Source organism: Azolla caroliniana, unplaced genomic scaffold, assembly GCF_043228905.1.
Source record: "Azolla caroliniana isolate FFs.n. ecotype wild unplaced genomic scaffold, voAzoCaro1.0.p SCAF_7, whole genome shotgun sequence".
Classification (NCBI taxonomy): Eukaryota; Viridiplantae; Streptophyta; class Polypodiopsida; order Salviniales; family Salviniaceae; genus Azolla; species Azolla caroliniana.
In genome coordinates this window covers 21,674,786-21,690,830 of record NW_028230442.1, presented here as the reverse complement: position 1 = coordinate 21,690,830, position 16,045 = coordinate 21,674,786, and the positions used below count along the sequence as shown (strand labels likewise).

The 16,045-nt window shown below is 35.6% G+C and overlaps 2 protein-coding genes across 2 annotated transcripts; one reads left to right on the top strand and one right to left on the bottom strand.

Moving 5' to 3' along the window:
• The first annotated feature begins 2,042 nt into the window (after positions 1-2,042).
• Positions 2,043-10,637, top strand: LOC147862313 (leucine-rich repeat receptor protein kinase HPCA1-like). The gene is made up of 17 exons (XM_087323108.1): positions 2,043-2,289; positions 2,990-3,140; positions 3,419-3,490; positions 3,632-3,706; positions 3,878-3,949; positions 4,690-4,857; positions 5,386-5,460; positions 5,553-5,624; positions 5,947-6,018; positions 6,181-6,249; positions 6,665-6,817; positions 6,975-7,525; positions 7,779-7,931; positions 8,208-8,344; positions 9,157-9,376; positions 9,515-9,753; positions 10,047-10,637. Exons 1-17 carry the CDS (start codon positions 2,130-2,132, stop codon positions 10,614-10,616), a joined length of 3,009 nt encoding a protein of 1,002 aa, XP_087179234.1. The 5' UTR covers positions 2,043-2,129; the 3' UTR covers positions 10,617-10,637.
• A 1,811-nt stretch (positions 10,638-12,448) lies between these two features.
• LOC147862312 (uncharacterized) lies at positions 12,449-15,436 on the bottom strand. The gene is made up of 5 exons (XM_087323129.1): positions 15,032-15,436; positions 14,604-14,681; positions 14,158-14,257; positions 12,954-13,111; positions 12,449-12,854 (listed from the first exon to the last, which is right to left on the bottom strand). Exons 1-5 carry the CDS (start codon positions 15,398-15,400, stop codon positions 12,645-12,647), a joined length of 915 nt encoding a protein of 304 aa, XP_087179255.1. The 5' UTR covers positions 15,401-15,436; the 3' UTR covers positions 12,449-12,644.
• Between the last annotated feature and the right edge of the window lie 609 nt (positions 15,437-16,045).

Here is a 16,045-nt window from a genome sequence, read left to right as displayed (position 1 = left end):
ATTGTATTTCAACTTTTTTATCCATCACCCCTAGCAAGGACATTTCAACTCTTCACCCTTTTGCTCAATTAGGGAGGTCTTATAATTTGTAGTTTTGGTGGTTGATTTAACCTCCATTTCATCACCTTTTCGTTCTAGGTCTTCTTTCTCTACAATCTTGATCTACTATAGAATTTGGGTTTCAATCACTTTTTCCCCTTTGCAGATGCCACATCACAATATATGAGGTAATTCACATGAAGTATGGTGGCTTGTTAAACTGGCATGGAAGTGTGGTACTCAAATTTCCACCGAGTAGGGTGGTGAACACATATGTAGCATGATTTTCATATATTAGAATTTGTGTTACATAGTGGTAAACGCCCTTGCTTAGGAAGGAGTCATATACAATTAGACAATACGGTTGATTTGGTCCCATAGGCTAAATTTGGGCACCTAATAGATGATAAAAAGTCTATTCTATTATATTTGCCTCAACACTTGTTCTTAATCATGTCTTCAAGCAAGATGTTTTCTAGTAGACGATCAAGCAAACGTCTTTGAATCAATGACTTTGACCATGAGCAATGTAGGTACTATCACTGTTACTACCCCCACACGGATTTCCTTCACGAACTTCTCCCACGTGCAAACTATAACTAGCTAAACCAAAGTAATATTTTCTCTTCCATGAAATTATACCTGCGATCGAGTGCGAAGGAGGCGATATGTATGCATTTTGGAAAGCTCCTAGTTTTGGAGGTTATAGACGCGCATGCACACATACAACACACAACGAACCAACAAAATGCAACTTTGAAAGGAGACAGCATGTATGTGTAGAAATGGACAACAATGAATAAATACATATACAAACAAGTTTACAACATATTGTGTGTTTATGTAGTTCATGTATATGTATATGTATAGAAATGGACACCATGAATAAATACATATATGTACATACAACATGCTGAATGTTTATGTAGTTTATGTGTATATGTATAGAAATGGAGACAATGAATACATACAAAATACAAAATACATATCCTACAACATACTGAATGTTTATGTAGTTTATGTGTATATGTATAGAAATGGAGAGAATGAATACATACAAAATACCAAATACATATATCCTACAACATACTGTGTGTTTATGTATATGATACAATGTATTTATTCATAGTGTCCATTTCTACACATACATACATGTTGTCTTCCTATCTCCAACAATGTCCTTTCAAAGTGTATACATACATACCTATAAATACAATATGTATGTATATACACCACATATACATAGATATATGTATACATACAATACATATATACATACCTATACATACAATATGTACTATGTATATATATGTATACATACAATATATATGTATGTATAGGTATGTATGTATATGTATGGGAGAACCAGATTCTATCTGAAAAGAGAAACAAAAGTAGCAACTCAAGGCTCAAGAAAGAAAGCCCCACCATACCAGTCTTATGAAAGAAATCCCCTGTTTCTTGGACTTCTTATTTTCTTCATTTTTTCTTTCTTGGATTTTGTTTTTAGGGTTTCATTTTCAGGCATAAAATTTTCTACCATGCTTCTTCTTCTTCTTCTTGCTATTATTATTATTATTGCTGTTATATTTTTTGGGTTTCATTTTAAGACATAAATTTCTGTTATTGCTACTGATAATAATAATAATATTTAACATCAATTTAATATTTTGTTTTTTTTGTTGTGTCTCTTGCTAATTTATTATTATTATTATTGCTGTTATATGTTTTGGGTTTCATTTTAAGACATTAATTTCTGTTATTTCCACTTATATTAATAACAATAATATTTAATATTTGTTATTTTGTTATTTTGTTGTGCCTCTTGCTAATTTCAAAAGTCAGATTTTTCCTCTGAAAAATAAAATGAATAAACAAATTATGTATGCATATATATATATATATATATATAAAGATTCTCTCTATCTATGTTTGTCCGAGAAATTAATGGGACCATTGTGGGCAGTTAAATTTCACATCTGCCTCCCTGGTGATGATAACTATAGTAGTAAATAATAAAAAGTAAATAAAACAGAGCAATTAGCTGATTCTGTTGCTGTTAATGGTGATATAATCAGATAATAATTGCCATGAATCGAGCCCTACGGCCCTGGCTCATGGGCCTGACTAACCATGGCGGCTCTCTTAATTTCCTATGCCCCAGATCGTTCCTAGCTTTAATCTGCACCTTCCATTTCTTCCTCCTGCTTCCCATCGATTTCGTTAGCTCTGTCACTCACCCTACAGATGGTATGAAATTGGTTCCATTTTTTCTTCTTAATCTAATATCTATTATTTCATTATTGGTTCCATTTTTTCTTCTTAATCTAATATCTATTATTTCATTATTGGTCCCAGTTTTTCTGCTTAATCTAATATCTGTTTCATTATTGGTTCTATTTTTTCTGCTTAATCTAATATCTATTTCATTATTGGTTCCATTATTTCTTCTTAATCTAATATCTATTTCATTATTGGTTCCATTTTTTCTGCGTAATCTAATATCTATTTCATTATTGGTTCCATTTTTTCTGCTTAATCTAATATCTATTTCATTATTGGTTCCATTTTTTCTGCGTAATCTAATATCTATTTCATTATTGGTTCCATTTTTTCTGCTTAATCTAATATCTATTTCATTATTGGTTCCATTTTTTCCTTAATCTAATATCTATTTCATTATTGGTTCCATTTTTTCTGCGTAATCTAATATCCATTTCATTATTGGTTCCATTTTTTCCTTCTTAATCTAATATCTATTTCATTATTGGTTCCATTTTTTCCTTCTTAAACTAATATCTATTTCATTATTGGTTCCATTTTTTCCTTCTTAATCTAATATCCATTTCATTAATTACTCATCATCTTGTTTAATACAACCCCGGATTTTAATACTCATTATCTGTTTTTTTCTGTTAATTGGATGGTTTATGAATCGACAATCGAGTAGTGGATGCACTCATCAAATTACATACTGGATGGAACAATAATCCGAATTTGCAATGGGATTCCTCGAAAGACCCTTGTGATGACAACTGGATCGGAATCGGTTGTAATTCAACAATCGACACAAATTCCAACTATAATCGTGTTACCAGCATGTAAGCAATTCATGAATGATGCAACTAATCTAGTCACGATCTTATGCTATTAATTAATCATCTATGCTTTAAATTCCAGCCATAATTGTGTTACTAGCATGTAAGCAATTCATGAATGGTGCAACTAATCTTATGCTACTAATTAATTATGCTAATCGATTCCAATGAAATAACTTTTTTGATGCTTCATAATTGAATTCTGTGGTGAATCCCATTAGTTTATTCCTACGATTTTATCCACCTGTATTTAACTGATGCGAATAAATTTTTTTTATCAGATTACTGTTGAACCAAGACTTGAGTGGATCAATTTCGCCTGCCATCGGGAGTTTGACATACCTGAAATATATGTGGGTCTAAATCTCTGTAATGTATATAATTCTTGTTGAGAGATCATAATTAAATACTAATCACTTCATGGAATCTCGTATTAATTACTAATCATGTAATGCGCCGTCTGTAATCACTATGTTTTCCATCCAATGATATAGAGATCTCTCATCCAATAGCAAACTCGGGGGCTCATTGCCTGCAGAGATCGGGAAATTGCAATATATTGAAAGATTGTAAGTAGTCATGGTGTTGTTTATTTATTGTTTGCATCTGTCATAATCTTCCCTCACATATTAGTGCATTAGCTGATCCTATTAATGTTCCTCTAAAGTTGTATTAATGTTAATCTTCCTCTCTATTGTTTTAGTTGTATTAATCTTCCTGAAACATTGCAATCATTTTAGTTATGTTCAATACTGCAACATGACGGGTTCTATACCGAGTGAAGTGGGCAACATGATCAATTTGCAATACCTGTAAGTGCACTGCAATTATATTGAATCTTCTAATTACCATATTAATATAATCTAATGATGGGAATTCACAGGTGTAATAACAAATTGTCAATATGTAATCACTATCTTAATCATGGGAATTTACCATATATGTCGAGCTGTGATATCGATTAATACCAAATTAGTGTACTTACTACAAAGACTAATCAGTACCGATTATAAAATGAATGTAATTATTGAGGGCTATTTCAATTGCTATGTGCATACAGAATCTTAGCCAAACCTATTAACTGTAAAAAATAAAAATGAATGTAGTTATTGAGGGCTATTTCAATTGCTATGTGCATACAGAATCTTAACCAAACCTATCAACTTTTTTTTTTAAGAATAGTAGTATAGGACCTCTCAGTAAAAGTGAACAATTGGTTCCACAAATGGTTCCTCTAGTATAATCTGCAACAATGTTAAGCCTTCACATTAAACAAAATGATACATTTGACAAACATAAATTAGGTTGATGCTTATGCAGAAAAGGAGATTCATAATCATGTGGTAACGAACTTTACAATGATTTGTGTAGTTTAATTCCAACATAATTTAGGAAGCCTGAATCTTTAAAATCAGTTAATTGTTCCATCTAAACCTCTTCCATGAGGATCTCCAAATATATCAAATATATCAAGATGAAGTTAGAGATGATAATGTAGAATATTTTTGAGTTGATTTGATCTCCATAATCTAATTCTAAGCTCTTTGTGCAGGGGTTTGTCTAGCAATAATTTTACTGGACCAATTCCACCTACAGTGGGCTACCTCAGAAATATGATTTGGTTTGATGTATCATACAATAAACTAGATGGGCCTCTCCCTGTCTCGGATGCAACCGACATTCATGTTGGTTTGGACAGTCTGAACATATCTGAACACTTGTAATTCACTAAACCACTTAACTTGATAATATTAAACAAAAATCCAGCAGTAACTTTATCATGATCATAATTATTTCACATTAAGATATGAGTTAAATCTTTGGTATATTATGTAATTCACATGTATATTTTGTACATATCTGAACACTTTTAATTCACCAGACCACTTACTTGATACTACTAAAGAAAAATCCAGTAGTAATTTTATCATGATCATAATTATTTTACATCAAGATATGAGTTAAATCTTTGGTATATGGTGTAATTTACATGTATATTTTGTACATATCTGAACACTTGTAATTCACTAGACCACTTAAATACTACTAAACAAAAATCCAGTAGTAATTTTATCATCATCATAATTATCTCATATTAAGATATTAGTTAAAGCTTTGGTGTATTATGTAATCTTTATGTATATTTTGTAATTGTATATGTGTATACAAATATGGTTAAATGTATGTATATATCAGTAATAATTATAAGTATATATTTTGATCCTTGTTCATTTTTCGGGTTTTATAGGCATCTACAAGGAAATCAACTCACGGGGACTATACCGTCTTCCCTCTTCAAGCCATACATGAGGCTGTTACACTTGTATGCTCAACTTTCTTCTTCGATAATTGTGCGAATATATTCTCTCAATACATGATAATGTGGCTGTTCTTATTACCTCTAATTACATGTAGGTTGTTGGCTCATAATAATCTCACCGGGGACATTCCAAGTAACATCAACAATCTTCGGAAACTGGACATCATGTGAGTGATGATGCTGCATTAGCATTGAATGTAATTTGTTTGATTCTGGTAGCAAATATTGGCAAAAAAACTGTTAGAAATTCTAAAGTGATCTGATCTTGATCTTCTTCTTACCGTGCTATAAATGTGATCCAATTTGTTTGATTTTGATGGCAAATTTTGGCAAAAAATGTGTTAGAGAAGTGATCCAATCTTGATCTTCTTACCATGCCGTTAATGTGATCTGATCTTGATCTTCTTCTTACCATGCAATTAATATTATCTGAGTTTTAGGGGTGATTAACGAAACCCTAATCGATATGATATATTGAAATCCATGCAGACGGTTGGATTACAACTTTCTGAATGGCACGATTCCAGCTACGATCAACACCATCGAGAACCTCACCACCTTGTAATGTCGACGCCATTACAGTACTCATGAATTAAAATCTATTCTTTAATTTTTCTCTTAACACACATGATCATTGACGACAAAATTGTCTTTCTTCAATGTAATTTGTGCAAGTATTTAGGGTTTTTGACTGTTTTGTTAAGTGGTTTATGTAAATACCAGGCAGTTGAACCACAACCAGCTCACGGGCGAGATACCCAACCTTTCGAACAATACTAAGCTAAGAAGAGTGTAAGTCTTAACTTCTAAATCTCTCTCTCATGACATTGATGAGAGTGTTTCTTCAGCTGAAGTTCATGACACCATGGAATTTCTTTGTGAATGTTAGGGGCATATTGTCTTTTTAAGGAAGGAATGAATATATTCAACCTGATCTATGATAAAAAACAACTCAACAGGAGCTGTGTTTTAGGATGTTGGAATCGGAATCTTTGTTAATGAATCAGAATCTGTGTTAATGAATTGGAATCTGTGGTTTAGGAAGTTGGAATCGTCATCTTTGTTAATGAATCGGAATCTGTGTTTTAGGAAGTTGGAATCGGCATCTTTGTTAATGAATTGGCATCTGTATTAATGAATTGTAATCTGTGTTTTAGGAAGTTGGAATCGGAATCTGTGTGTTAATGAATCGGAATCTGTAATTTAGGATGTTGGAATCGAACAGCCTCATCGGTACCTTGAATCTAACGGGCGAGGACACATCAGCATTGACATACATCGATGTCTCGAACAATCGCATCACGGGGCTGGAACACGGAGATTATGACTTGGGTAGCAATGGGGAATCCTTTAGACTAATGTAAGCTAAAAAAACAACACAAATCTTCCTTCTTTTTGTTTAAGTATCATTTAATATAAGAAGAATCCCGGAGAAGAAACTTCCGGAGAGATCTCTTCGATTTCTCTCCAAGGCTGCGGGGGCGTTAATATATGTATATGCATATGTTTGGATACAGAATGTATGGGAATCCATACTGCAGTAACACCAACAGTTCGGATTCGTTGGAGTGCACGTTACTTCCGGTGCAAGACTATGGTGTCCCTGTAGAAGGGGCGGTGACCTCGATCCCTACATGGACCGGGGGCCCGCCCGAGGTCCCCGGGTGTGCACACTGCCAAGGTTGGCCGGCATTTTCCGTAAACCCTAACCATTTCCAAGGGTGCCAATGTGTCCGGCCCGTGATCGGAACCTGGCATTTCTACGCATTGAAAGTCTTCAACCTATCTTTGTTGACACCTTCGGCCATGTCGGGCTTGACCAAGGATTTCCTAGGCATGTGGCGTGCCAGTGAGTTCACGGGTGGCCTCCCGTTGGACAAGGGCCAGGTTTACCTGGACAACAAGGTCTCATACAACACGATGAATGTCTTGATCTTCCCGCCCGTCGGGGTGTCCGAGTGGGACGTGCACAATGCCACGATCATATCGTTTGTCCTCCAAAACCAGGACATCTGGTTCCAATCGCTCGGCCCGATGTCCGTGTACTTCTGGGGAGGTCCATATTCAGGTATTTTTACTTGGATATTCCTATTGAATGATAAGAGGACAAACCCTAAACCCTAAGTATATTACTATTGAATGATGAGAGGAAAAACCCTAAAACCCTAACCCTAAACCGTAAATATATTACTATTGAATGATAATAGGAAAAACCCTAAACCCTAAACTCTCAATTCGCTAAACTTTTTTTTGAAAGTCCAAACTATATTGGTGATTAAATCATGTGAGATTCTTAATTGTGGTTTTTAATTAAAATACAGGCATGGTAATACAAAGTAAATTGAGCACCGGTGCAAAGATTGGTATCGGAATGGGATCTGTATTCATCGTGATTGCACTTATGTTGGTCGGGGTGTATGCCATGAAGCTAAGGAAGAGAGCTCTACGAGCCGAGAAACTTACAAAGCCATTCGGTAAAAAAACAACAATGTTATTACGGCCTTAATATTAATCCTGTAATGCAAATTGAATGCATTTTAGAAGCATAATGATTTTTACTGATTCACGGACATGGGCGGATTAGAGAAATATTCATTAAAGAGCTTTCGATCACACTACTAAAAGGATTAGATTGTTTCCTGTTTTTCATTATATGATTCTAGAGGAAAATAATTTGATTCATTCTGTTTAGTGCACAATTTAGCAATTGCAATATAACGTGACTAATTTTTGAAGTTTTATTGGCCCAGCGTCTTGGATTAGTGGCAAAGAGAATGCGGACATCCCTCAATTGAAAGGAGCAAGATGGTTTTCATTGGAGGAAATACAGAAGTGTACAAACAACTTCAACCACAAGAATGAGATTGGTGTGGGTGGATATGGCAAGGTAAGAGTTTTGGGTGCTAATTTTGGGTTAGGATCAGCTGTATTTGGAATAATATATTGGATTAGTCTGAAGGTTGAATCATACAAATATTGGTTGCCAATAGTTAGTTGTGATGCTCTGTTTCATTCAATTGGTAAAGTTAGTTTTCAACTTAATCTTTGGTTGCAAGGTTATCATTTAGATGCTTAATAAGATAAATGAAGGTGTTGCTATTTGGATTCTTCAGCTTGTCAAAGTATTGTTTGAGATGCATTTTAATCAACAAAATCTTTGAATCACAACGGTTAAATAAATGTTTGAAACAATTGATGTTTTTTCAGCTTTCAAGTATTGTTTTCTAAGATGCATTTTAATCAACAAAATGTTTGAATCGCAAAGGTTAAATATATGCTAAGAAACAATTGATAAATTTTCAGCATTTTAATCAACAAAATCTTTGAATCACAAAGGTTAAATATATGCTAAGAAACAATTAATCAATTTTCAGCATTTTAATCAACAAAACCTATGAATCACAAAGGTTAAATAAATGTTAAGAAACATTTGATGATTTTTCAGCTTTGTTTTGATATGCATTTTAATCAACAAAACCTTTTAATCACAAAGGAATCAACAAAACCTTTGAATTACAAAGGTTAAAATGTTAGAAACAATTGATGACTGTTTTGAGATGCATTTTAATCAACAAAACCTGTGAATCACAAAGGTTAATTGATGACTGTTTTGAGGTGCACTTTAATCAACAAAACCTGTGAATCACAAAGGTTAAATACATGTTAGAAACAATTAATACAAGTTCTTGAAATCAACAGGTGTACAAAGGGGATTTGCCGTCGGGTGAGACGGTAGCCATTAAGAGATCATGCGCCAGTTCATTACAAGGAGCGGCCGAGTTCAAGAATGAGATCGAGCTTTTATCAAGAGTGCATCACAGGAACTTGGTGGGGCTTGTTGGGTTTTGCTTTGAAGAGGGTGAGCAGATGCTAGTCTACAAATACATGCCAAATGGCACACTCCGAGAGTCTCTCGCGGGTATATGCACAAAAAATAACTCCTCCTAAAAAATAATATATGAGGTTTGCTTTGGGGATGTGGTGTTTTGTGTGTATAATTTAGTAGATTGTGGTTTCATGGATCATTGGTGACCATGTTTTGTCTCTAAGTTTGCAGGTAAAACCGGAGTGGAGATGACATGGGATCGAAGGATCGAGCTCGCATTAGGCGCGGCGAAAGGCATTGCATATCTTCACAATGAAGCCAATCCACCCATCATTCATCGAGATATCAAGTCGAACAACATACTCTTGGATGAAAAGCTTGTCGCGATGGTTGCCGATTTCGGCTTGTCAAAGTTGGCCCCGGTAGAGGGTTGCGAAGACCCCGCGTCCATGAATGTGAAAGGAACATTGGTGAGTAAAAATGAACATAGGTGGATGAACTTGTTTCATATTAGTCTATACATGTATATATGGTGTATTGTTTATGATTACCATTTCACACACATATATACATGGTCAAAAGTATATCGGATCATTATCATTCCCTAATACAAGTCTTGAAAACACATATATACACATGTTTATACGAGTCACAAGTATATGGGATCATGATAATTCTCTATCATTATATAGCTATAACGGTGTCGAAGATTTAAATTTTGCAATGTAGATTGTAATGGTGTTTTAACGGATGATGTATGCAGGGATACCTAGACCCAAACTATTACATGACAAACCAACTCACAAACAAGAGTGATGTGTATAGCTTTGGGGTGGTTTTGTTGGAGCTCATGACCGCGCGACAACCCATCCAAGCTGGAAAGTACATCGTAATGGAAGTAGAGATGGCGTTTGCAAAGGGTGGGTTGGATCAAATGATTGCATTGAAGCTTCTCGATCCCACACTTACATCTTATCCACCTAAAGGACTCAAACGATTCCTTGAGTTATCAATAAGATGCGTTCAAGACGACCCCTTAGAACGACCAACTATGATTGAAGTTGTGAAGGAACTTGAAGACATAGCACAAGTTTATTGTCTTATTGATGTTTCCGGCAATCTCAAGGATCAACAACGTGGAAATGTCATGCCTAAGCAAGTGTCGGTTGATATAGAATATGATGGTGATGATAGCTCATTGTCGGACACAAGCAAGGCTCGTGTGGAGTTATATGGGAAGAACTTGCCCTATTTGCAACAATCCTTCGGCTCATCATCTTTTGATTACAGTGGTAGCTATGAAGCGGTGTCTAGACCACTCAACCCCAAGTAATGTCCATGCATTTTTGTCCCAACAAAACACTCAACCCCAAGTAACATGTCCGTGGCTTTTTGGCTCCAAATGCAACAACAAAGGTATGTGTCAGGTAGAGCGATAGAGAAAAGTATATTTTTCCGAGTAGTGGTGATGTGTGCAATAGGTAACTTTTTCCAAAGATAAAGAGGCAATAAATGTGAGATCTTAACCTTTTCCTACATCCGAAACCAAGTTGTGTGAAATATGTACCGGTTTTTTCACACAGTGGCAAGTACATAACACAATAGATCGGGTTCATATTCCTTTTCAAGTGTAAGAACCCATATAAATGGTATAAATAGATCGTTGTATATATAGATACATATAGAGAGAATATAATTAATCATGTCGTTGAGACTTACGTGTATGTATCTACGGAGTTTTGAGTTTTAGGTTTTCCTATGTAACTTCAATCAAAAGAGAATGTGACAAGATTGTGTAAAATTGTCATTGTGCTTGTTTCATGTTGAAATTGAGGAGATTGTGCAAGGAGTTTTAGGTTTTCATAGGTAACTTCAATCAAAAGAGAATGCGAGAAGATTGCGTAAAATGTCATTTGTCATTGTGCATGTTTCATGTTCGAAGTGAGGAGATTGTGTAAGCATTCTCAATGTGAATGGTGTCCTTCATGGAAGATGTTCTATTTTAAGGTTGCACTACTAATGCTTCTCATTTATGAATTTGTCAAAAAAAGTATGTGAGTAGTTAGTTCTTGCAGAGTTGTAGGATTGATTGTGGTCAAATGTGTAGGGCTCCATCTCAACGTTGCACTACCAATACTTCTCATTTATGAATTTGTCGAGAGTATGTTGAGTACAAATTTTTAGGGTTCCATCTCAATGTTGCACTACCAATACTTCTTTCTCCTTCATGAAATTGTCAAAAGTGCACACAAACTTTATAGGATTGTTTGTTTTCGTAACGCACTCAATTCAATTTCGTAGGATTGCTTGTTTCGTAACGCACTTTATTTATGAATGTCATTTTTCAGAGAAGGTGCTCCATTTCAACTATTTCAAGGTTGCACCAATGCTTCTCCATTGAATTTGTCAAAGTATGTTTGAGTAGTTAGTGCGTTCGAATTTGAATTTTTATGATTGTTGCATGCATCACATTTTGAATGAGTCAAAGTATGTGCACTCAAAATATGTAGGATTTGCTTGTTTGGTAGATATTGGTATTCACGTTTTTTGAAGTATTTTAGAGTCAAATATGTTACGTTTGTAGGGGAGAACACAATCTCGATCGTACAAATATGGAAATATCCATACAATTTATACCCATTGCAGAATGAGAAAAACATTGGTGCTTGCACACTATTTTGGAGACCAAACATGATTAGCAAAAGAAAGAATACCATTACTGTATTATCCCAATCACATCATCGGAAAAAACTTGGAAACGTTGAGCAATGTGCTATCCATTGCTCGATGACATAGAGTGGACTTAAACACTAAAATTTTGGTAGGCGAAGGAATATGTCCGATGTGCTAGTGATGGGCATCACACGAGATGTCTAATGAATTCGGCTTTATCTAAAATGCCCATGGGAGTTATGGACACAAAAGGCATCCCCTATTCTCTTTCCAGAAAAAAAATGCTGTCATTAAACCAAACTTGCGGTAGGGAACTAAATTGAATCCTCGGTAGATCCTTTAAAAAGTCGGGAGCAAAGCCACAAAAAATTGTGTTGGATTGGACTTATTACTTGACATAAGCTACTCTCAAAACAATACTAGACTATTGCCTGATGTGTAAGCTACTCTTTTAACAAAATGAATTAAAAATGGCTTACTTTGACAAAATGGTGAAACAAAGCATTATTCTATAAAAATGATGTGAATTTTAGCTTTTTCATAAGTTCTAAATAAAGGCAGAATCTTTTTCGATTTCTGTTGAGAGAATGGAAGAAGTGTATTCAGCACTATATTATATGTACATCCAGTATTTTTCCTCATATTTCTTCATATTGTAAGCCCCACGGACTCCGGATCATAATGTGATTCAATTCGTGGAATGCAACTTTGAAAGCAGGAATAGAGACCCTGAAGATAACAAGATGGATGCCGAAAAGCACAGAAGGTCCAATCCCGAATGTATGGGCACCTTCTTGCTTTTGTCAAACATGCCCACGAGCAATATCATGACAATCACGTGCCCAATCTTGGTCTTCAGTTCATCTAAAGAATGGATCTCTAACCATTTTGGCCGTTCCTGTGGATAGTTAACACGTATCGGCAAATGTTTTTAAAAAAGAACTTCCAACTACCCCTTATAAGTTGAGATAATAAACAAACATCAATATATTTTTACCCTTAGTCGGAAAAGGCCGAATAGGTTTGAGCCACAAATTGTTGTTCGGGGGCTATTCGGAGCACATTTACCACCCGCGGGTACCTCTAAGCTATTAACAAAGAGCTCATAGAGTCCCATTCCGAAGATAAGCATGACAGTACCCATGAGGTACACATCTGAGACATACATAGATACAACTATTAATAAATAGGGCCTTACAACAAAATGTATGCATGGATATAAGAATGCCATTCATATAACCGGTGTATGTGCCTATATATACATATACATACATGTGCATCAATATACCTATGATCCAATACTTCAATCTGCTGCATTTATGCAGGAATGCTATCTATGTATCGATGACCATATGGTCCACCATCATACATATCATTTTTCATATGTATGTGACTATATATACGTATACATACATGTGCATCAATGTACCTATGATCCAAACACCAAATACTTCAATCTGCTGCATTTATGCAGGTATGCTATCTATGTATCGACGACCATATGGTTCACCATATAGCTGGTGATGGCAGGGTAATAGGCCTTAATCTTTTACAATATATATTGACAAACCTATATATAGGAGCACATAGATTTGTTCTCTACCTATGCAATTCATGTATCCATGCGGCCAATGTGTCTTATGTATCTTAGCAAATCAAATCGATGCATTGATGTGTGTATGCAATCTATGTATCCACTTACACCTATCATATAACTGATGATGGCAGGGTAATAGTCTTTAATCTTTTACATAGATATTGCAGCATATAGATTTGTTCTCTACCTATGCAATCCATGTATCCATACAGCCAATGTATCTTATGTATCTTAGCAAATCAATGCATTGATGTATCTCTGCAATCGATGTATCCATTACGGAATATCTGTATCAATGCAACCTCTACATTGATGTATCTATGCAAAACCTATGAACCCAATAACCCAATGTACCAATGCAACCCTCTGTCAGTATGTATCCATGTATCTATGTACCTATGCAACCTCTATAAGTATGTAGATCATGTACCTATGAAGAGACCATGCATCCATGTACTTATGTATCCATTCATCCATGCAACAAACATTATATCCATGCATCCATGCAACCAACCATATAGCCATAATCCATGCAACCATGCATAGATCAACCCATGTATACCATCAAGTTTTTCTTCTTAACATGAAGAAGACGCAGACTCACCTACTGCCTCCACTAGTAGCAAGATGACCTTCCCAGTGTGTACACCATGCCAGCATGTCTGATAATATTCCACAAAAGACTGAACTACAAAACTGCATCCCTGAAGATCACCAGATATAGTTAGTTTATGAACTAGTGGAAACTCTTTTAGCAGCAAGAAAAATAGACACATAGTAAACAATTGAAATGAAATTCATAATGTTTAATGGAATTCCTAATGTTTTCAAATCCACCCTAAACCCCTAGAATTCCTCCCTCTATTTGATTGAACAACACATAGGGTTTTTCACCCAAAACTGTCTCTATTCGATTGAACATTGCACATGTTCCAAACCTTCATATCTTCAAATTCATCCAAACCTCTCTGTCTGTCTGTCTGTCTGTCTTTTGATTGATCAAGATATCTGTTCCTCATGGAAATATTAACAAAACTAAGAAAAAATAACCTTAAAGAAGCAGAGGATAGAGCCAGCAAGGGATCCAGCCACACCCATGAGGGTAAGGAACCTGCAATTGAAAATGGCCTGCAACAGGAGAAATGTCAAGAATAGTATTTCATAAAACCCTAACTACTGTGCACTAATCCTTCCAAGAGGAACTCATAAAACCCTTATTTAATTTACTTAAGTTTTCCATCTTAAACCCTAAGATCAACATGTCATCAAACCCTAATTCCTCTATTTATATACGTCTCCATAGAACATGTCTATCTCAAACCATGCCCTTAACACAGCTATAAAACCCTAAGTAATATCCTACTATAAATCCTTACATGCCCATCTCACAAACCCTAACTATTGTAAGAAATTTTACACATGCATACAAAAAAAGAAACCCTAAACTAGTCAAACAAGGAAGGGGAAAGTATACTGACTTGTTCAATGCCTTCTTCCAGAGCTTGCATTTTATTATTGGGAGTATACTGGGGGGAGAGGACAGAGGAGGAGATGGGGATACTGAAACCACCATTGTTGATGGTGGTGTTCTTCTTCTTCTGCTTGTGATTGGGGTCATTGGTACTGGTTTTGGTGCAATCAGTTAGCTCTTGTGGTTGATTGAAGATAGGTATGGATGCAGAAGAAGAAGAAGAAGAAGAGGAACTTATCCTCATCAACAATGGCTTCTTCACCTGTGTGGGAAGGAGCCATGGCTGTCTACCATGATGATAGTGATGATGATGATGATGATGATGATAATGGTAATGGTTTACATGAAGCTTCAGAGGAGGAGAAGAATAGAGCATGGTCTCTCTCTGTGTCTCTAGAGCCCTTTTCTTCTCTTAAAGAGTCTCTAATATGTTATATATGTATGTATGTATGTAAATAAGAGGAGAAACAGGGGATGCTCTGTTTCAGCACAAATCTGTGTGTTATCTCCATCCATCCATCCATCCATGGGCCTTATTACTCTCCTTCATTGCCTTGGTTTCACATGGTGGTTCCTTGGACAATCTCTTTTTACGACCAATGCTCTCTCTTTTCGGGCGAGGGGGGGCTTTATACTGTCTAATCTATCTCTGTTCCGAAGCGGTTCCCCGTGTTTCTTGTCTATCCTCGATAATGTTCAACCTCATATTGAAGCCTCACCTACCTAGGAGGAGTAACATTTGAGGTCCCAACTAAACCAATGTATGGGCCTCTTTGTGTGTGTGTGTGTGTGTGTGTGTGTGTGTGGCCGCACATTTCTTATTTACTCCATGTCAAGCCTCCTTTGCTTGTGTATGTGTATGTGTATGTGTATGTGTATATGTATGTGTATGTGTATGTGTATGTGTATGTGTGTGTGTATTGTGTGTGTATGCATGTGTGGATGTGTATGTGTGTGTGTGTGTGTGTATTGTGTATGTATGCGTGTGTGTATTGTGTGTGCGTGATGTCGTATAGTTCAC

Bases quoted from the DNA above. Each gene is read 5' to 3' on its own strand.
- LOC147862313 (XM_087323108.1), top strand. From the start codon at position 2,130: ATGAATCGAGCCCTACGGCCCTGGCTCATGGGCCTGACTAACCATGGC. The intron at 6,019-6,180 runs GTAATGTCGACG...TGTAAATACCAG, and splicing joins ATCGAGAACCTCACCACCTT to GCAGTTGAACCACAACCAGC. The intron at 6,818-6,974 runs GTAAGCTAAAAA...GTTTGGATACAG, and splicing joins GGGGAATCCTTTAGACTAAT to AATGTATGGGAATCCATACT.
- LOC147862312 (XM_087323129.1), bottom strand. From the start codon at position 15,400: ATGCTCTATTCTTCTCCTCCTCTGAAGCTTCATGTAAACCATTACCAT. The intron at 13,112-14,157 runs GTGAGTCTGCGT...TGTATGTCTCAG, and splicing joins GCTACTAGTGGAGGCAGTAG to ATGTGTACCTCATGGGTACT. The intron at 12,855-12,953 runs GTAAAAATATAT...AACTATCCACAG, and splicing joins TCGGCCTTTTCCGACTAAGG to GAACGGCCAAAATGGTTAGA.